Consider the following 23,401-nt stretch of genomic DNA (forward strand, 5'->3'; position numbering starts at 1 on the left):
ATAATATCAATACTAAGGAACAAAACTACTATGACTTTGGGTCTACTTGAGCTCATCGAAAAACTCTAAAAAATATATTTTTCCTATGAATTTATATGACCTTCCTGCCCAAGTACAAAATTTGATGTCTGATGATCACTATAACAGATCTCACCAAATGCACCAAAATGAGAAAAGGCCAGACCTAAATTTTATCCAAGAATAGGGGATGCATATAGTCTCTGTTTTAGGGGTACAGGAATAATGGCCTGATTTTACAAGTTTAAAAAACTACATTTAAAAGCAAATAAATAAAGTAAAATAAAAAACTACATTTTAGCATATATATTTTAGTAAGAAAACTTGTTTACCCTTTAAATGATAATTGGTTTTAAAGCTTTGGTAACAAAGCCGTGAACAAGCACTTTTCTTTAATGTCTTAAAAGATGAGACTGCTCACAGAGAACTAGCTAAACATACCAGGATCTTAACCCTCTTTAAATTATCTGTTAATGTTTATAATTGCAATGATCTTCATACCTTTAATGAAATACCTTACAATGATTGTACTTTATTTTCAAGAAGCAATAAGAATACAATCTAGGATTATTAACTCAATGATAATATTTTAATAGCGGCTGGAGATTTCAACTTAGGAAAAAAATGATTTCTTTTCCATTAGAAACACGCTTTAGGGCTCAGTTTGCAGTGAAGACTCTCATAGGTATTTTATCATCTGTTTACAGCAAATATTTTTACCAGGAATTTTCTTTTGGATGGTTTATTTTTGGCCACACTGCACGGCATGTGGAATCTTAGTTCCCCAACCAGGGATCAAACCCACGCCCCCTGCATTGCAAGCACGAAGTCTCAACCACTGGACCGCCAGGGAAGTCCCTTGGATGGTTTAAATCTGCATAAATACTTATATAGCAACTTAAAATATTCTCATATGAAATAACACTAAAATATCAGTTAAGAGTTCTCAAACAATATAACTACTACTTTTTCAATAACACTGTCTGTCCAGGGCTGCAAAGTTTGTACTTTGTACATAAAGGAGACTTCATACTGCTCACCGCCCGCCCCCCCAAATAAAACCCCAGCAACAAAATATCTCTTGGTAATGGAAGAGCTGGGTCAGAAACACTGGACATTTTTAACATAAGGAAAATGCTAAGATACAATATCTGCGGTTAAAAATCAAAGAACAAAATAAGAAAAACTGTAAAAAAAAAAAAAAAAAAAGAAAAAGTAATACCAAAAGTAAAATTTTAAAAGGAGCTGTAAAGCAGGGTACAGGGGAAGGAATTAAGTGGAAACACGAGGGCACCAATTTTAGAATCCAGGAATCCAAGCAAGGGTCTAGGAGAAGATTTGCTTTCATAGAGCAACATTCATATTTTGCAAAATTTAGTCAAAACTTGAAAAGTTTAAACATCTATCTATATCTGTATTTTAAACCAGATACTTAAAAAAAATAAAAGAATCTACAATTAAGAGTTATATAACATTAAAAGACAGGTGCAGAAAGTAAGACCGGCAAACAGGAGGTTAATCTCGAGACCTTGGTGCACAGAGACCTGTTTAATGAGGCCCCGTGACAGACACCACAACCCCCATCGAGTAATAGGCAGTGGAGCAGCCCCTGGAAAGCTTAGCTGTCGACATTGTTCCTGGGATGGAAGCAAAGAAGCATTTGCTTCAGTGACAGATTTCCTGGATTTTGTTGATCATCAGCCAAAACAGCTGCTCCATACAATCAACATCAGAGTTGAACCCTATCGAGGCCTTGTAACTAATTATAGTTAACATTTACAGAGTTCTTACTAGGTGCTACTTCTATTTCAGATGCTTTACATGTATCGTTTCATTTCATCCTCACGGCAATACTGTAAAGGAAGCACTGTTCTTTCCCTCATTTTACATATGAGGAAATGGAGCAATTAAGCAGCTTTAGGTTGGGATCCACCTCTAGATCTGTCTTCCTTCAGAGCCCCACCTCTTACCTACTGTAAAAGGTATATAAAGTAAAAATAAAATATTTCTGCTAGTTAACAGTAAGTGTTCTAAAATGCCACGGTCATGTATGAGGTGACAGTGCGCTCACAGTAAAATATTTCATGGCTTCAGCACACACACACATGCACACACTTATCAAATGGCTTGTACACACCTCAACCATGTAAATGTACAAAAACTCCTGTGGTGAAAAATTATTCACGCTACTCAAAGTGTCTTCAAATAGGATGACTTGGGGCTTCCCTGGTGGCGCAGTGGTCGAGAGCCCGCCTGCCGATGCAGGGGACGCGGGTTCGTGCCCCGGTCCGGGAGGATCCCACGTGCCGCGGAGCGGCTGGGCCCGTGAGCCGTGGCCGCTGAGCCCGCGCGTCCGGAGCCTGTGCTCCGCAACGGGAGAGGCCACAACAGTGAGAGGCCCGCGTACCGCAAAAAAAAGAAAAAAAAAAGGATGACTTTTGTTCCTCTTTAGGAGATTAGAATATGCTCCTAGTCTATAACCAGAATTATTTTTTATTAAGCACAAAACTAATAATCAGAAATGCTAAAATGCAAAATGAAAGAACTTCTTACTCTTTGCTCCAAAAATAAAAAATAAAAAAGAATTTAAAAAAAAGGATAAAAAGTTGTTAGATGGTTTTCATTCTAGTGAACTGGTTTCATCCGATGAGACTGCCCTTAGTCAGGAGCCGGGAACTGCAGAATGTCTCCGTCACCAATCTGCTGTCTTCAGTTTATAGAAACCACTTTCTTTTCAGCACCTCAGTTTCCTCACCTACCAAATGGGAATACTATCTGTTCTGTCAGGTTTCATTACATTGAAGTGAATGTTTGGTAATGGTAACAGTAATGAGACTACATCTACATAGGGAATAATTACTAATTGGGTGCTGGGGGGTAGACGCTGTTTAATTAGGGGAGTTGGAGGGAGGGGTGTGCAGAGGTACTGTTAACTATTTCAAACTGCTATCAAACCTGATTCAGTCTCTGAGTCTCATAACCACACTGGAAAGAAGCAGGACAAGTATTGTTAGACAGATGGGAAAGAGTTAGGTGGCTATGCGGCTAGTTAGGGACAGAGCCCAGAATACGATTTTCCCCACTCCCAGTCCAGTGTTTTTTGATCACTGTTTTTTTGGTTTTTTTTTTTTCCCTCTGCCGACTCAGAGGTGTGGCCCAGTGGGGAGGAAGGATGGAGCAAGGACAACAGAGAAGGCTTCATTCTGAGGAAATCAACAAGGGTGCGAACATCCTGAACTGATGACTTAGAGAAAACAAGTCTCTTTGTGGACCTGAAGCTTGGAGTTTATGGACTCGACCCACGTACCTTGATCTCTGGGAGCTGCATAACTTCAGGAAAGACGTCGATGCAGTTGGAGTGAGCAATCGCCGTGTGCATGCGCCTGCAATTCATGATGGTTGTCGGGACGGCTTTCAGTTTATTCCCACTGATGTCAATTTCTTCAAGTTCCTCCAGCTTTGCCATTTTACTAAGAAAGAGAAAATCCAAGGGTGGGCAGGTCACAAAATAATTATAAGGAAATTTAGAAAGAAAATAATAGATAATGAGAACCAAAAGGTAATTTACTATGACTGAAGATTCTTTAAAGATTCACTTGCACTAGTCATTTTAACAGACAAGTTTTTCACTACTGTTTTTGAGTATCAAAGTATTTTGATACCTCCTTTCTTAACTACAAAACAAAAACTCTTAACTTCAGGGCTTCCCTGGTGGCGCAGTGGTTGAGAATCCGCCTGCCGATGCAGGGGACACGGGTTCGTGCCCTGGTCCGGGAAGATCCCACATGCCGCGGAGCAACTAAGCCCGTGAGCCATGGCCGCTGAGCCTGTGCGTCCGGAGCCTGTGCTCCGCAACGGGAGAGGCCACAACAGTGAGAGGCCCGCATACCGCAAAAAAAAAAAACAAAACAAACAAAAAAAAAAACAAAAAACAAAACTCTTAACTTCAGCTCTTTGAATTGGCAACAAGAAGAAAAATGGACGTCCTTTTCCTATGAAAACTCTGTGTGTGAATTAAGTTATCCTGACAACAATCATTTTACTATGTAGCTTAGTCTGAACTCCAGTGAAAATCTTACTCAAATGGGTCAAAAGTTAGCATTAATCTAATCTATGTGCTTTAAAAGAGCTTAGTGTGAGAGTATTATTTCTTTGTATTGGCACTGAAACCTCAAGGGAATATAGAGAGTAGAAAAGGGTATGGTTTACATGAAGATATGCTTTCTCCGGAAACCCCACTCCCCAAATTCCTCAGATGCCACTTGTGATAACAAGGTGGTCATGAGGAGTAGGGCGCTGAAAGGTCGTCTGGATCACCTCTCGACCTCTGGCAATGCCCAAATTCAATCTGTACCCCAAAGAAATTTCTCTCAACTCCTGCTAAACATCTAAAAGAAAGAATCTTTCTGATCTTACCTTAATAACAAGTCCTAACATAATTTAACACTTTTGTTTAAGAATGTCTTTTATTGTTCAATCTTAACGTATAATGTAGAATTACTATTTAATTATATTAATCAATAATTACAGTAACCCAATAAAGAAAAACTCCAGAATTAGTGTTTCTTATATTTTCTGTAAATCTGGAGGGAAAAAACCCTCTGCCTCTACAAACCTATAATGCATCTATCACTCCTCTGGCCCTTTTCCCACCACTTGTGAAGGTGGAATCTAACAAGTGCAGGATTCCCAGTGAGTGAAACTCAAACTTACAATCTAAATCATTTCGTTTAGAGTTATTGGTATTTCCTCTCCCTGCTGTGGTTTCATTTGTCACAATAAACCTTTTAAAAAATTTAGCAAGAAACACTTTATTGCTTCTCTTTCTGTTTTCTCTCAAAAATAAAGGTTACCTTATTTGCTTACTTGAAAATAAATATACGCCGAAGATACAAGAACTAAGTTTTTATCTTATGAAATCAGATCTTTTAATATCATAAACCTTCAACATGGTGTCAGGATATGCTACAAACAACACTGACTGCACAGACTGTGAAGTTATCCATCTATGACAGCCTGAATTTGTAAGATTATTATTTGAATATGTTGTCATCATATTGTGAAAAGAAATGTGGAGAAACCAATGAGTAACGGGCACGAAAAAAGATTAAAAGTATAGACATCAGGTCCAAGAAAGAAAATATGTTAAAGAAGGTTCTATCCCTCAACACAGAAAGAAGGTGGTCAAGAAAAATTCTCTGTAGTTCGGGTGATTAGTACTGGCATGGGTCACTGGGGGATACCGTCAGAATTTGAGCTGAAGATCATTTCTCCTGCTGGCCTTGGTCATTCACCATCAAATGAGGACCATGAGCCCTTTCAGAGATATTATTGTTATGTGACTACTATGTTTTCTTCCAAAAATATCATCTCATTCCATAGTAAAAGAAAAGTACATTAAAAGAAAAAGAAAGAAAGAAAGAAAGAAAGAAAAAGAAAGAAAGAAAGAAAAGCTTAATCAGTAACATCAAATGAGGGGAAAAAGTAAAGAAATAAATGTATACTACAAAAATAGAGTAATACTTGAAGTCAATGCATATTTGGGCCTCCCTCCTTCAACAGACTGGTATCCTTGATGCTAGCAGAGGGAGGCTGTCCCCATATTTTGCTTTGGCCCAGTGCTAAGTCGCAGTTAGCAGCTGAATACCAGAGGGGTTAGTGTTTGCTTCTTTGATGTGTGGGTGTGAGTTCTAAGACCTAACTTGTTAAAGCTGCACTCAAAGCAAGATACAATGCCACTGCTCCCCAAAATTAGAAATTAAAATTAAAATAGACTTAAAAGTAGAATTTTCTAAGAGCCATAAATTATTTGCAATGTCACAGTTTCTATGATTGCACAGGCCACCATTGCTTTTTATACCATAAGCATAAATACAAAAGCTATCAGCTAATTGAGAATCTTCAGGTTCCTAGTTTACGTTCTAATTCTCACACACCATACTAGGTTAATTTTTTTTTTTTAATTTGACTGGTTAAAAGGAAGCAAAAGAAAAAATATACCTGCTAGATGACATGCCTTATTTCAAAATCATAAGAACATTCTAGCAATTGGGTCCTTGGATACATTCATATTAGAAAAATGAACCCATTTCTCTTTAGGGGAATGCTGACAATGGCTTATATAAAAGACGCCGTGAATAAGCATGAGGAGGAACACGCTTTACATTATCCGGGAAATAAACACGTTAGCGTTTGCCTTTCCATCTATGAATCCATTTTCAGAAATGCAATGAAGGATGTCACTCTGTAATCTTCTCTTACCTTGCTGGAAAACTCTGAAGTCGGTTATAGGCCATGTGAAGAATCTTCAGATGGGGGTGTCCTGTTAACAAGGGCACACATTTATCTGTGAGGTTGTTATTCGCCAAATACAACTCCTGTAAGACGCTGTTTGTCTCTTCAGAAAGTGTGGCTGGAGGAAGGGTTTCCAGTTTGTTTGCAGATGCATTCAGGAATCTCAGGCTACAATGACAAAAATGCAACAGAATCCCACTGATAAGCCACAGGTCTAGTCCAGAATCCTCAACAAACCTAGAAGTTTTCTGATTGATACCTGGCATATTAGAAACTGGGTTTAGAAACATGAATTTAAAGGTAGGTCTTGGCATGGAAGCAACCTAAATGTCCATCAACAGAGGAATGGATAAAGCCGATGTGGTATATATATATATATATACAATGGAATATTACCCAGCCATAAAAAAGAATGAAATAATGCCATTTGCAGGAACATGGATGGACCTAGAGATTGTCATACTGAGTGAAGTAAGTCAGACAGAGAAAGAGAAATATCGTATGGTATCGCTTATATGCGGAATCTAAAACGAAATGATACAAAGGAAAGTATTTAACAAGATAGAAATGGACTCACAGACTTAGAGAATGAACTTATGGTTACCAGGAGGAAGGGTGGAGGGAAGGGATAGTTAGGGTGTTTGGGATCGACAGGTACACACTGCTATGTTTAAAAAGGATAGCCAACAAGGACCTACTGTGTAGCACAGGGACCTCTGCTCAATGCTATGTGGCAGCCTGGGTGGGAGGGGAGTCTGGGGGAGAACAGGTACATCTATATGTAGGGCTGAGTCGCTTTGCTGGGCACCTGAAACTATCACAGCATTGTTAATTGGCTATACTCCAATGTAAAATAAAAAGTTAAAAAAGGAGGTCTTGGCTTTGGCAGGCATATAGATATGTGACTCCACTGTCCATAATGAACACAGCAGCTATCTGTATGTGCTAACTACAGAGAGAAATCAATTTTTAAGGAAGCACAAAGGTGAGAGAAAGTGATTAATTTTATAGCTGGTGGGGAGTCAAAGGGATAGTGATAAGATAAAATTAATATTCTGTCTTAAGAAAAACAGTTGCCTATTTTAAAATAAAAGAGCTCTTATAGTAATAAAATCATTAGACATTAGATCACAAAACAACTAAATCACATAGTGACTAAGTCCTTTTCAGTATGATGCCCAAACCATATGTTACTGACATACATTCAAAACTGCAAGGGATAATTTACCCTGTAGTAAAATAATGCAATACTATGTAGTAGTGAAATGAAGAACAACTACATGTATCAATAGGATGAACCTCACAAATATAATGTTGAGTAAAAGAAGCCAGATACCAGAGGATACACCGCATGACTCCATGATTATAGAGTTCAGAATCAGGCAAAACTTATCTATGGTATTAGAAGTCAGGGAAGGGAAGCAGTGTCTAGGAGGCAGCTTCTAATTTCTCCAATATGATAACATTCTGGTTCTTGGTCTGGGTGCTGGTCACACGAGTGTCTTCACTTTGAGAAAATTTATCAAGTGCTACAGTTACGATATGGCCCCTTTTCTGTATCTATATTATACTTCAATAAAATTTACATTAAAACAAGACGCATTTGCTACCAGTTATCCAAATGATAGAGTGAACAAGAGCTAAACTATGAAGAATGTTTTTACACCTGAGATAACTAAAACTGTCAAAAACTGTAACTCCTTCCATAGTTATTATGAAACACAGATAGATGCAAAATGCAAAGCTGGAGAACTGAAACAGACTCCTTGCTGTGATCAGGTTTCAAATCACTGGAAAGGCAAGAGAAGGACAGAGCCGGAACTGTGCACGGCTAATGCGCAGACAACCGTGCCGCTTCACAGTGGGTCTCCACCGCGTGTGTTCCGTCGGGAAGCTGCAGGGACCCGAGCGTGGAGAGCGTCCAGCCCACAGGACTCACCTGCCATAGTTACTGAGGTCAAAGCTGACTCGTCCCCCACCCCTTACCTAGAACTACCCTGTTAATGACCTGCCTTTCTCATTTCAAAACCACCCAGGTTTGAAATGTTCGGCATTCGGATTCAGGACTAGTTTACCATACGTTAGTAAAAAAGAACAAAATCTTCCTTAAAAAGGAAGACTCTGGAATACCAGGTACAGTTATTTTTAATCTTGCATAAAAAGAAAGCTTTGTATTTGGGAGTCATCACCAAAACTGTCATCCCAAGCCCTCAGTCCACTAAGTTAATACTCTCCAATCTTGCGACCTCCACACACTTACACACACACGGCCCAACTCCACTACTTATCTAAGGAAAAGCAGCTTCCCCAAAATAGAACATTTTCCATTAAAGAAACATGTATTCCGTTGACATTAAAAAAAAAAAAAGGGAAGTTAGAAAAAGGCTGTACAGAAAAAAAAAAAAAAGGAAAAGAAAAAGTCTGTACAGACCATAAATAGTCATGGGAAATTATAGCCGTGTGTGCTACAGAGAAGAAAAGAAAGGTCATTCATGCAGTTTCTGAAATGGTTTTGACATAGGAAGGAAACCCCTTCCAGCACCATAGTTCTTTAAAGTACTTTTACCAGTCTCATTTGTATCACCTGACTTAAATACCCTGTTAAGATTTCTTCAGTGTAGAATTAGAAAAAAATTAAAATGTATTGCCCTAAAACATCTTGGAATGGGGTTGGCTGGGAAACTCTGACAATCTCATTAAAATACAGTTCTCTAGGAAATATGTAGTTATAGATACATGAAAAGAAAAGAAAGAAATTAACTCATGAATATTTGCATATTTTTAGGCCAGAAAAAGAGGGAAAGTTGCTTTGAAAGGAAAAAAGACTGACTAGTGAATGCTCACCTAGAAAACTACAAAAGGGACTTTAAAAACTCCTTACAACATCTGATGAAGGGAAGAGAGGGATTTCCAAAAAGACTTGTCCTCTCATCTTGTTGAAATTTGCCTGTATTGAAGTTTATACTCTTTATGGGAAACTGGGGGGTGGGGGTGGGTGGGGGTGGGTGGGGGTGGGTGGGGGGAGGAATCCCGCACCCTCCCCTCCAGGAAATGAAACTAAGTTGAAACTACATGGGCTGGTTCCAAAGGATTTAGTTTGAACCGAATAAAGTCTGATTGAATCATCGTATTAGTTAACAGTCAAAGAGCAAACAATTGGGCTGAAAACATTTTGATTATAATAGTCTCCGGGAAATTAAATTCAATACCCATCCTTTAAAAAATAAAATACCTGTCCCACAACCACACGTTTCAGTAGGAGGCAAATTAAGTTGGTTTAATCATCTGGGTGTTGTATTTCCATCAGAATGAGCAACTACTTTAATTTTGTAAAAGTTCTCCAGTATGGGTAACGGTTTTACTTAATAAATATGGTGTATAACCACCACCCCCTGCTTTCAAAGCCTCCCCCAAACTAAATTCCTAAAGCACTGAGTTTGGTCTCAACTCAATATGATATGAGAGAACTTCCTCAAGCTTCTCCCTTATAGATTTTTGTAATAACTCTATAAAAGACTTGTTTAATGTGCCATAAGAGTTTCATCCATAGAACCCTCTTCACTATGCAACCCTCTTATAATCATTAGAGAAAAGCAGTAACATATCACTTTTTCTCATTTGTAAAGTGCTCTCTAGAGACCACAGCTCTTTCCTATTTCCTGTTTCACTTGATTCTCCCAACATCCCAGAGATGCCCCCCTTATATTTCACAGAAGACAAACTGAAGCTGAGAAAAGTCAAATTACCTGGCTGCTGTTAAACAGTAATTAGTGTCAGAGCCAGAAATAAACCCAGATCTCACCAATCCTAAAGAGTCCACTATTTCCTAACACAATTCAACTGATAAAAACAGTAATAATAAAACTTTTCTGAGGACATTTTCATAGGCCTTCTCCAAGACAGCTGGAGGTCAAGCAGGGCACCTGCTGGGTAGTGTGAAGACCACATGTGCACAGCCCTTCAAACTCCATTGCTAAAATAATTTAATAAATAGCACAGTACTCAAAAACTTTTCTTAGCAGGAAGTGCAAAACTTGTAGAGAAAAGACATACAACTCCTGCCCTGAAGCATTTAGAAAGTTGCCCACAACAGCAGTGAGACAAAATCCACTTCTTGCTTCTTGAGCAATTACTCTCTTCTTCCCTGGCACATTCTGTTAGTCTGTTCTAGCTCATCTAGGTTTTTTTGTTTTGTTTTTGTTTTTCAGTAATTCCCAGCACACCCTTAAATTTTACAGCAAATTCTGTCCTGAAACAAAGCACAGGATTTGGTACCACAACAGGTCTACCTGTTTGCAGGCATGCCAGGCATTCGGCATCCCAATGAGTTTTCTGCAGATCAGTACTGGGACTTGTACGTCTATTGAAAATGCAAAAGGTTAAGACCCTAAGCGCAGCAAAATTCTTTGACTTTTATACAACTCCCTGATTTCTGGCCCCCAAAATCTTCCAGAGGTGCCAAACAAAATGCTCTAGATTCCTTATCATTTGTCCATACAACACAACGCTTTTGACAATTTCATCTATTGATATCTTCAGAAGACTGATAGCTCTTAAAGCACAGGCTTTCAAGCTTTTCATTAATGGCAACCAAGAGTACAAAATACATTTTACATGACCACCCAGTACAGAGGCGACATATACATGTGTAAATGAAACAACAGTTTCTTGAAACAATACTTAACCTTACTCTATCCTACACTGATATTTTCTATGCCATTTTTTTAGGTGCTGGTAGAAACCCACTAAATTACTACACCTCACTTATCAGTTTGAAAAAAGGACGCCTATTATTCATTGTCTAGCAACATCACCTAACAGTGAGGATTGCATGTGAAGAGAAAGCGTGTACGTACAGCCTAACAGAATTCACACACTATTATTTTGAAAGATCTGAAAATCTGCCTGGCTTGGGCAGTAACGATCATGAGCCTACAGAGCAAAGGAACAAAGGTTATACAGAGGTATGAAGTGTTGAACAAGAACTCGAAAAGAATTAATTTTAAAAATTAAGTATAATTAATTAACAATTAGTTAACACTGATGTAACACTATAAATTAATCGAGAGATATCCTAATTTCATCAATTATACCACTGATGTTCTCTATCTGGTCCAGATTCCAATTTAGGATCGCACATGCCATTTCCTTATCATGCCTCATTTGTCTCCTCTAATCAGTCTTAACTTAGATTTGTTTGATGTTTTATCTTCATTAGAATTTAGAATAATGTGATGCATTTCTGGCAAAAACACATAGAAGTGATGTTGTACCTTTGTTCTTGAAGGTATGTGATTCTCAACTCCAGCTCCCAGATATTCTTATTAAGTAGGTCAGCGTAAGTCTTCAAAAATCTATAGAATTGAGGATTCTGAGGCTTGGCCAAGTTGAGTCAGTAGAACTGAGATAAAGGCCAGAAATCTGTGGGTTTAGTAAGTAATCTACGGGATTCTGAACACACTCTGAGAAACACTATTTTATTTCACTACGGCTCTCAAAACATCAGAACTTCCCAAGATAGCTCTCTTCCCTTAGGAAAAATAGTGTAGGCAACTTAGCTCTTCAAAATGCCAGAAATATCTATCTTTGCCAAAAGGCACCAGTTGTCATGGTTAATCGATCACGCTCTCCCAAATTTTCTATTCCCTTTTAGTCCCCTTGATATTTACACATATTCTGTCTGAGTCACTAAAACGTATGGTCTGTAATGTGACTAATTCTCTGGGGATATTTTAATAATTACCATGTACTTCATTTGTACATACACTCTCCCCACTCCCATCCCCTGAAAATACTGTGTTCTGTTCCAACCAAGGATAAAAACAGACCCTAATCCCCACCCACAAGAGGAATCTATAACTCTCCTTTAAAGGGCCCACTGTGACTGACCTCATCAGGAGCAGCTCTCTGGCCATGATATGAGAGTGCATCTGTGAAATGGACAGGGAACCAGCCATGGCCGAGATTTCAGAAAGGACAAGAGGATGGCAGGACCTCATCCATCCAACTTGGTGACCCACGGGGAATATCTACTCCCACTCTTGCCCATCTGTTGATGAAAACTGATTATCTGAAACTCTTTTGGGGGTTTCCATCAAGAAGATTTTCAACTCTAAGCAAAAAGGGATAAGATGAGAGATCTAGGCCGGTAAGCTCCAGATTAGAATACTTGCCAGTTCGCCTCACAGAACCAAATCCTGCCCTGACCACAAGATACAAAATCACAATCAACTTCTCAGCAAATATGGTCTAACATATTTTACATCTGTCTATAGTTTTTGAGCTGCCAGTCAAAAGAAACAAAACTCAAAGAAGAATACGGAGGGTAAACTCATAAACTTAAATTGTTGATTCAGGTCATAAGAGTTTTAATAAAATCGGTCTGAAGTTTTCAGAGGAAGATAAAGATATCCCTAAAAGTCATCTCTTTTAAAGTAGATTCCCCTCTCTTATCTGGTTACCTGCTACCAGGTAAAGCAGATTAAATAAAATACACCATTCTAAAGCTGTAATATCTCAGAAACAATATTATGTAATCAGAACCATGACACTGTTTTAGCAGAAAGATTCAGAGCTAAAGAACTCTCCTTAGAAAGAGAGTTTAAGTTCAGCCTTTTGTCCAATAACACATGTTTTTCTGACAGTTCTCATGAAGCTTCCAAGCACAAGTTCTACTTAGAGGACAAACAAAACCATTTTTAACTTATGAAGACTTGTATTCAGGCCTTTTCCTCAGTTATATAACCAAACACAGAACTGGTAACAATAATTTATTACCACAAAAAAAAAAAAAAAAAGAAAGAAAAAGTGAGCACCTATATATTTTTTAAGACTTGTATTATGGAGCAAACTGAATGGAAGGAGAACTGAAGCAGTTTCATTACCGCCTGGAGCTATTGCCAAACACAAAGCTCTGTATTATACAACAAAGTGCGGTTCTTCATACCAGGAGCCTAAATTAAAACCAATCCTATCATTTTCCTTCTCCTTTACCCTCTCAACCCCACCTTTTATTACAGTTTATTGTGCAGTTATTTTAAGCTCAGCATTAGGTTGTAAGCTCCTTGAGGGTAATACCGACGTTAGTCATTTTTCAATGTCCTGCAGTACCCAGCACAGTGACCTCAACTTACAAGGTCAGTAAGACATTGGCCATCCTGAACCATGTAAATGAAAACAAATCACAACTAAACCACCTGCAAAGAGCCTGTGAAGATTCTTTCCTAAAAAACCCTCTTTTAAAATTTTAAGCTTCATGTTTTCTAGGATGACCTGCTCCCACAATAGTCAGTAGTAGTTTATTCCTTCCCCTCAAGCTAATCAAACCAAATATACAGTAGCTCTATATTTTCCTGAATGTAAATTATGCCTCAATTAAAAAAAATTTTTTTTAAATTTCGATAGGGAAAATCTCAGTTATTTAGGTTTTGGAAAGAGGATAAATAGAAAAAGTATTATCCCTTTAAGAAGCAGTAAATAGTTTGGTAAAGCATAGAGAATACAGTCAATATTTTTATCATAACTTTGTATGATGTGTAACCTATAAAAATATCAAATCACTATGTTGTGTACTTTAAATTAATATAATATTGTAAAAGTCAACTACATTTCAATTTTAAAAAGTTCTATTTTTCTCGTCTTCCAACGAGTGAAATAATACAAGAATGTTGTTCAAAAAAGATCTCATCGACTTTACCCCACCCTCTTTATAACCCTATCTGCCTGAGAGAACCACACCTCTTAACCTTTCTGACTCAGAGTCATGACAATAAGGTCAGTTGCTACACGAGGCTGGAGATGGGGCTATTGCATTGCTTGGAAAACAAAGGCACTGGAATATGCCTTCTTGGAAAAGTTTCTTACTTCTGCCTCTTTTGGTCATTTGCTTTTCTCCCATAAAATAAAAGCAGGGTGCCTGCTCTTTCTAATTCATTCAGCCCCTTACTCCAGCACTTCACTGTGCTGGAAGGGCATCTGTCATGGCCTGCCCTCCTCCCAAGAGCTGCCTACATCCCCCACACCAGCCCCTATTTTCCAAAACGCAGCTGGCTCTGGATAGGCCCATTTATTCAGACTAGGCTATTTCTGCCTGAATGCCTTTAGCTTACACTGTAGGCTCAGCTTATTCTGCTCTCCTTGATAGCAACGTTCCCTTTCAGTGGCTCAATTCAGGTCCTAAATTTTCCATACTGCATGACTAGAAATAGTCTAGTTCATACAATCACCCCTTTTCCAACATACAGATTCCATCTGGGACTGTACAGAATAGACAACATGGGAAAACCTGCGCAGGGCCACGAAGTCAACAGTCCACGCAGCGGTTCTCGACCCTGGGAGTCAGCAGAATTACCTGTGGAACGATCTAAGTTAAAGTTGCCTCTCGCAACTGCTCATCTGAACATGAACACACAGTCTCCTGGACCGCACTGTGAGCTACCTGAGGCACACATCGTCAGATCTGGCTGGCACCAGGGAGACTCAGTGACTGCTTAGGGACGCCTCCAGAGAATGAAAAACATATTCAAGTACCCCTTTAAAATAAAATTCTCAGAAATGAATAAAGAATGATTATTATCTATTGGAGAGTTCCAGCACTATTTACCTACTCTACTAGCCATGACCTTATAAGACTCAGATTCAGAAATGGTTTTATCTCACTCAAAGACTCCTAAAACCCGAATCCATCTCCCTTTTGGTTTCTACTGATTCAGTGTAGATCCCCCAGGAGAAAAAGTGGATTCTCATTATAAAACTGCACCCAAATTTTCCCTAGTTAGCCTTCTGAAAGAAAACACAAGGCTACAACATGACATAGAATTCTCTGCAGGGGAAGAAACCAAATCCTATAGTATTCATAACAATAAGAAACACGTCTAGAGCTACCCATATGCTGTGCATTGTCCTTTGATATTAATGCAAAAGCAAGAACAATTCTTTAAATTATCTTGAAATATCGTTCTTTTTGTCCGGGGAATGACATAGCAGCGGTCAATTACAATGTAACAATCCCATTTCCCCACAATTCCATTACTTCTCAATAATTATACCAGTAGGAATTCATTGTAACTTACATTAAGTACAGAGAATAAATTTTTTTTAAATGAGAAAAACAGAAGAAAAGGAAAAGGAAAGGAATGCTGGACCTGTTCTCTGTCTTGATCTGGGTGATGGTTATGGGGTATATATGTACGTAGAAGTTCATTGAAGCAGTATGCTCAAGCGTTGTACACTTTTTGACTGTAAGTTACATCTTGATAAAAAGATTTTTTTGAAAAAGGAAAAGGAGAGAAAGAAAAAAATGCAAATCCAAGATCAAGGGTAGTATTTAAAATTCCTTAAATTTTTTACCTTTCGTTAAACAAATATTGATTGAACATCTTAGAAAGGAACCCTCCTACACTGCTGATGGGAACAATTTCTTTAAATACTTAGTGAACAGGTTATTTAGAAAAATTCTCTTTGTTCAAAAAGAAAATAGTTTAAATGCAAGGGTAAACCTGTGGTAGAGATAAGACAATTGGTTTAAAAAAAAAAAAAAAAAAAAAAAAGTAGAACTCTAGGAAAATCTATCTCTGTCACCCAAAGTCATAAATATGTGAAAGCAAGAACAGAGAATCCTAAGGTAATGACACTAAGCCTAGAGCGGGCTGCCCAAGTTTTGACCAGGCACCAGACCTCCCACCCTTGTTTTACACCGACACCTCCACAGCTCACGCTTATGCACAACTCAACCCACATAAGGAATCAAAATTAAAGCAGCAGAGAAATTAAGAAGACTCTCTAGGATATTCCTGCCTCTATTTCTTACAAAATGGTGACAGAAGTGGCTGGCAATACCATTTTCTTCATACATCTAGGACAGAGAGACAGTCGCAAAGTCCACTGTAAATGGTCTGAGATCACCTAAGATAAGAACGCTAACCAGGGGGCATCTCACAGGTCGACGAACCACCAGAACCAACAAGCGGCTTTACCTGTCGGCCTTCACCAGAAGGTTGGGTGGCAGCTCGAGCAGCCGGTTGTGCTGTACATCCAAGACCTCCACTGAGGTTCTTTCCAGCCTTTCGGGAAGCCTCGTCAGCTGGTTGTGTCCCGCCAGTAGTTTCCGGAGACTACTATTACAGAATAAGCTGTGCAAACAAGGACAGAGACAGAAGGACACTTACTGAGAGCTCCTTTGGGATGAAGATTTCAAAATGAATAGGAGTAGGAAAAGACTTAACATGATCTCTCTAAGAAACCGAAATTCATTCAGAGCAAGTGCAAGTTCATTTTAACATAAGCTCAAAGTTGGAGTTGTTCATATTTCAATACTTTCCATACTTAAAAAAAAAAAAAAAAGAGGGTGGGAAAAACTATGAAAAGGAATATTTAACAAGGCAGCTCTACTTAGTGAAAAAGAAAACACGTTTCAGAGAAGACACCAAAGGCAGCAGCAGCCTTGTCTTGTTAAGACTCACAAGGCAAACTGTGAAAGGCTGTAGGCTTCCCCAGGCAGGGATTACATCTGGTTTCACCCTGGAACGCTGGGGGTTTTACCCACAATAGAATCTGAATAAACACAGTTGAGCAATTTTTACTTACAAGGTCAACATTCAGTAAGGATTCTTTTGTCCAGTTAAACTTTTACCAATGACAATTGAAAAAATGCTACATTTTCCTCAGCTGCATTTCACAATAATTATTTCTCCCTTTCCTCACTGCCCTAAATCTGTATATTTCTATTTTCTCTTTGGTTTAATCCTAGACCAAAGTAGAGACTCTCTCCTAAAGAGAATATAGTTCATTCAATGCAGTATTTTCTTTTGAGCATCAAACAAGCTATTGGGAAGCTTGACTGTGTTTTTCTTCTACGGGTTATCAAAACTGCAACAAATGATGAATACGTGTTAATCTTATGTAAATCTGCTTTATGCTCACTTAAGACCTCAACAGTCGTAGAGAATAAAGCAGGTTGTGGGTTAAACATAGAAATCTGGGGACTGTGGGAAAATGAGGTTATAATTTGCATCCGGATCACACTGGAACAAGAACTCATTTCCACTGCTGTCAAAGAATGAGGCTTCCTCACCCACCTCCTGTTTCCCACCATTCTGACCTCACTGACATCCAAAGTTCTTAAATCACTCTATATTACAGCTGTAACTTTATTCACTTTAAGTATCAAAACTAGATTCTTTGCTCACAAAGAAGCTAGCAACCTGTCTCAACACTGGGATACCATGGGCCCCCATTAAAGATATACCTGACTTTGCAGGTTTAAATATTTAATGTGACAAGACAATCTGTCCAGGACTGTCATTCAGTCACAGCTATCACAGGGGCCAGTCTCTGCAACGCTCACTTTAACCTAATAATTCGGGATTTGGTCCACCAATTTTCCTGTCTTGCTGGGCCTGATGTACAATTTAGAATTTTTAGAGAGTAGAACGAGATTATTTCTCTCTCTCTCACACACACACACTTCACCCTTACATAGTAAGATAACTGAAAGACAGGTTACAAAATCTTTATCTTCATTTTTCCAGATAAGAAAGGAGATTTGATAACTATAGGATGAGTATAAATGCTAGTAACTGGATTTGCTCAATTCTTTTGGATACTGTGAATTAAAATAGCTTCTTTTCCTTTCAGTACAGCTCCACGGCTAAACATGAATTTCTGTTTTCTCAGACCCTTCACACACATCACCTAGACGAAGAAAGCTTGAATGTTAAACCAACTTCAAAGGAATCACTGTCTTGGCCTGGATATTAGATCAACGATAGGGTCGATACAAAGTTTGCAACTAAACAACACCATAAACGAGAAAACATGTATCATTTTTGTCCCATGTGTTAAAAACACAGACATACACAAAAACAAACACTGTTTAAATTTCTTGACAAGACAGCATTTGGATTTGCTTTGAATAAGCATTTGTTTAGATCCCAAAAAAGCCTGTACTAATGCAGAGCAAATCAAAGATTAATTAACTCTGGAGAAAACTGGGTAAGATATCAGTTATCTTGTATTTATTTAATTGTTGGTTTATTTATATAATATCTTTGTTGTAGCGTACAGTGACACAGAGGCCTTAGACTCCAACATGCTATATGTGTTAAATTGGGGAGGTCAAAGTAGGGAAGAGAAAAACAGAAAGATAACAGTACAAGATTTTTTTTTAACAAATTATTTTTCCTCATTAGTAGTAGCCTGTTTTCTTTTTTGCTGTTTGTCTTCTAAAAGGGTCTCTTCTCTCTCTCTCCCCCTCCTTCTCACACACACACACACACACACACACACACACACACACACACGCATCTGTCCACGGGGCACATCACCAAAGTCCTTTTGATAATGGTGACGGGCTATACTGGGTCACCTAAATGCTCACTCAACATAAAACTCTAAAGCAAAAAGCATTTTCAAATGGACTGAATTTACAGGTATAACATATGGCTGAGAAACAAAGTAAAATCAACTGAGCTTTCCAGGGATTGAAAATGTAACTCGGATTTCTTCCACAAGAGCTAGACTCTAACACAATGTTATCCAACAGAAATACCATGCAAGCCACATATGTAATTTAAAACTTTTTAGTAGTGACATTTAAAAAAGTGAAAAGAAACAGGTAAATTAGTTTTTACAGTACACTTTTTATTTGACCCAATATATCCAAAATACTATTTTAACAAGTAATGAATATGCAATATTATTGAGATATTTTGCATCCAGTGTCTATTTTATACTTCAGCACTTCTCAGTTAGGACTAGTAACGTTTTACGTGCTCAGGAGCCCCTCAGCTAATGGCTACTGGCTGTCAGAGGACAGCTGAACTCTGACACATTTATTGGGCTTACTAAGCAGCTGTATTTCATGATCCTTGTCCTTTACAAGAGAACAGAGAAATACGATCATAAACCTTTAAAGATCGTTTATCTAAGTTTACTCCAAAAGAGTGATATATTTCTACAATTCTTCATTGATTTTTTTTACTATATATGGTTAAAAATAAACGACTTACTCTGTTCAGTGACTGGCTGAGAATAGTGGAAATGCCTAGACCTGAGTTGTGGCAGCCACTAGGCACAAGTGGCTATTTAAATTTAAATTAATTAAAATTAAATAAAATTTAAAATTCAGTTCCTCGGTCACACTGTCCACATTTCAAGTGCTCAACAGTCACATGTGGCTAGTGGACACTGTAGTGAAGAGCACAGATACAGACCATTTCAATCCTCACAGAAAGTTCTGCAGGACAGCAGTGGGATAGACTACTCTTCTGGCTATTAATTGCATGGCTAGTCACTACCAGTCCAATAATATTTCATGCCACAATTAGCCAACTTGAAGATATTTTTCTAGATCTATGGATACCAGATATCATCATGTGGCTGCTTTACAATCTTGCCATTAAAGTGAATATTATGAAATAAAAATAATAACACGTTGAGAGAGAGATGAGAAGGAAAGAGAAGTTCTTCGACCTTCTACTCCAAATTTCACACAAGAAAAACAGAATCTAGTTTGCTTTTTCTGGTTTAACGATCTAATAATCTTTTTTTTTTTTTTTTAGGGTTATGTTCAAATAAAACCAAAAATTATTTGTGGGTAAGGTAGACATGTAAGACAATGGATAAAAGGCAAAGATTCTGAAAGAATTAATATTACAGAGGTGAACAAATTATACTGTTTGCTGAGTCTCTGAACATTTCTTTTGGCTTATTCGAAAATTTCCACCAAGCATCAACTGCCATGTGGCTTTGTGAAGTCTGGCTTGGAGTCAAAGCCTTGGTCTACCCATCACTGCATGATGAAAGATTGTGCCTCGAAGTTACTAAATAAGGTTTTATTATCATAAAAGATGATAAAATAGAGGTAAAAGATACTAAATAAGGCTTTATTATTATTTTTTTGTCCGCGCAGTGTGGCATGTGGGATCTCAGTTCCCCAACCAGGACTGAGCTCATGCCCCATGCATTGGGAGCGCAGACTCTTAACCACTGGACCGCCAGGGAAGTCCCTAAATAAGGTTTTAGAACAAACTCTTTCAGGGGTTCATAATAACAAATTAAACACTGAATCAGCAATTTTTCCCACTGCTCATCTAATTTGAGATTCTCTAACTCAATCTGTAATACTCACCGTGCAGGAAGTTCACATATTTGATTATGGCCAATATCCAAAACTTCTAGCTTTCGGCTTTCACATACCCACTCAGGCACGTTTTCTAAACGGTTCCTAAATATAAGAATATACAATTCTTTTTGATTGCAATTTGGCTTAAAATATGGTTCAAAAGTCAAAATAATTATATAGCACAATAAAACTTCAAATGAAATAGCCAATTACAGTGAGTATAAATCAAAAGGATATGTGTATTCACTTTTATCTGAAGCAAGATGAACTGTGATAAGGAATAAGAAATAAAGAAAGAGTATCCAAGAACATAGTCACATCATCTGCATCATCTCTAAAGTCTAAAAAAAAGTCTGGTTCCCAGAATTACTATCCCCAAATGTCTATAAACCCATGTAAGCTTAGGGAGAAGATGTCTTATATTGGAAAACAAACAAACAAACAAACAAACACATATACATACACTTCCAGTTAAGGTAAATAGTCAAATGGTATAAAACAGTTTTATTTTCCAATTTGCATTTTTACCCTTAACATGAAAAATTTTCCTAACTCCAGAAGGGACCATGAGAGCAGTGCCATAGACAAATGTAAAGAAATGGCAGCAATGAAAAGATACACTAACCCTTAAGTTCAGAATTAATCACTTGAAAACATTTACTTAGGCATTAGATAGTAATTATAATTACCAGAAACAAGTAAACTGAACCAATGGTAACTTAAATTGTTAAATGAATTGACCACGTCTTAGAGAAATCTACTATATTTGAATGTCTCCTTAGTCACAGATGGTTAGCTTTTTACCTTCTTTTTAAAATACGTGAAATGACTAGGCACAAAAAATCTAACATGGTATGTACGTTATGACTACAATTCTTTAAAAACAGATGAACAAGTCTGAAAAGTATGATGCTTGGAACGAGGATTGTAGTAGAGTAAAAGTTTTTGCTATTATATCAACTTTTCAATTAAAATATAGAAAAGAAGGCATATTTTCTGTTTAGTGTTTATATAGGTACACACGGTTCTGGCTTTGAATCTCTACAGATTGACACACTTAATTACTTTATTGTACAATAGTTAATCCCTAAAACATCTCAGTAAGACAGGTGAGTGAAAGTACCCTTCAGTATAAGCAACCTCACCATATAGCAATAAAATTCCTCTTAAATGATAAAATAACCTAGAACTTTGAACTTGAGAAACTCTAAGAACCTAGTAAACACTATAATGAGTAACAGCTCAGTTCCTTTAGAGAACATAAATACACAAGAGAGGCTGAAATGCCCAGAGCTATGTGAGGGGAAGTAGAGGTTTTTCTGAGAGAATGTCCTACAGTTTGGGAGGTGGATTAGGCAGAGAGCATGTTACCGTAAAGATTCTGAACATGCGAGTTAAAAAAAAGATGAATAGCATTTAAGTGCAGAATTCAGGGACTAGCATGACATAAGAGTTTCCAATTCGGTCTCACTTAGGGGTTTCAATGGGAACCATTTGCCAATTATAAACTATAAATAAAAGAAAAATAGATTCACTCTATGGCCAATTCTCTGGAATAAATCTGTTCAAGATATTTATATGCACCCATGTATGCAAACCCCACTCCTGTACTCTTATTTAAATGCTGAAGATAATAATATTCAAGGCTGACAGAAAAGAAAAAAAAGAAAGAGGTAGTGTCTGACTTAAAATTCATTAAACAAAACTGTCTGACATGAATTTAGTAGGAAATGTATGAAGCACTACTCATAAAGGATTTTATAATTATAAATTTCTAATAAAACTAATTGTAATCATTCTCACATCAGCTAAATTCTGACACATTCTGACATAATTATGATTGAGAATATTATTAAAATATCTAGGTTTGTGTACTTTCATGACTAAAGGCAAATTCTGCACCTGACAAATCACATATCAGTTGTATCAGATTTTACACACTGAAATGAGTTAACAGTTGTCACGTTGACAGGGCCACATGCTCCCATGTACTGTGGTCATTCAGAAAAGTCTCGGTTATTATCTTTGGAATTAAGTTAAAAGTGAGTTTCAATTTAGTGTGTTGAGATTATGAAAGTCTAATTTGTGCAAATACATGCTTTGGGCCTTCAGGAAAAAGTCTACTACAATATTTGTGGGAACCAGAGTACACATGACACACTGTAGTAGTGAATTTGTATAAAAAGTGTTCACAAATGAGCTGAGAAAAGTGAGCAGGCTGTATGGAAATCTTACTTTGGTAGTCTTAGCCACCACTTTTTAAGAGTTCTTAGTAAGGAGATGTATATACAAAACAGAGGCAAAAAATCAAAGAGCTATATAGCACAACATATATTTTTAACGAAATTAACAACATTTCAGGGAAAGACATGAAGATATGGTTAATATAATTAAAGAAGTACTGGACCTTCCAGCCATACAACCCTCAACTGACTAATCTTTCAAGCGTAAACCTGGCATTCAAACCAGTGTCCACATCAACATCTTGATTCTTCTGGTGTAAACTATAGTATACAAATGAAGTACATATTTTAACTGACAGATAGTTGCATGCATTTTTCAGAGGATAAGTATTCAACACTAGTGAATACCTTCAAGATATATAAAAAGTTCTTATGCCGAAGTTGAGACAGAAACATCTAAATAATTTTCAAGCAGACCCCAGAGTGCTCTAGGACTTGCCTTCTTACCTTGAAACATCCATGTAGGACAAATAATTCGGAACTGGGTAAACGTCAAGTTGGACAAGTTCTAGGAAGCAGAAAACAAAAACATTACCATTCAAGTGACACAGAGACTCTTTTTATATGTAGAATATCATTCCTGTGCTTTATTCTCCATGGTTTATTTAGGTTAGGAAATACAATACATCCATTTGTTTAACTTTGAAACTACAGGAAAATACAAAGAACTTCTAATTTAATCACAAGATCTTATTCAGAGACTGAAATAAATCACTCATTCTAC

The 23,401-nt window shown here is 37.5% G+C and overlaps 1 protein-coding gene across 1 annotated transcript in view; it reads right to left on the reverse strand.

Moving 5' to 3' along the window:
• Window positions 1–23,401, reverse strand: part of PHLPP1 (PH domain and leucine rich repeat protein phosphatase 1) — a 214,018-nt gene that overhangs the window by 26,667 nt on the left and 163,950 nt on the right. Inside the window, exons 8-12 of the mRNA XM_059041405.2 lie at window positions 23,125–23,185; window positions 20,441–20,536; window positions 16,287–16,442; window positions 6,280–6,480; window positions 3,326–3,488 (exon numbers count right to left, since the gene is read on the reverse strand). Of these exons, the coding sequence (XP_058897388.1) occupies window positions 3,326–3,488; window positions 6,280–6,480; window positions 16,287–16,442; window positions 20,441–20,536; window positions 23,125–23,185 (677 nt within the window). The remainder of the gene's footprint in view (window positions 1–3,325; window positions 3,489–6,279; window positions 6,481–16,286; window positions 16,443–20,440; window positions 20,537–23,124; window positions 23,186–23,401) is intronic.

This window comes from Kogia breviceps, chromosome 15 (assembly GCF_026419965.1).
Source record: "Kogia breviceps isolate mKogBre1 chromosome 15, mKogBre1 haplotype 1, whole genome shotgun sequence".
In the NCBI taxonomy this organism is placed as follows: Eukaryota; Metazoa; Chordata; class Mammalia; order Artiodactyla; family Physeteridae; genus Kogia; species Kogia breviceps.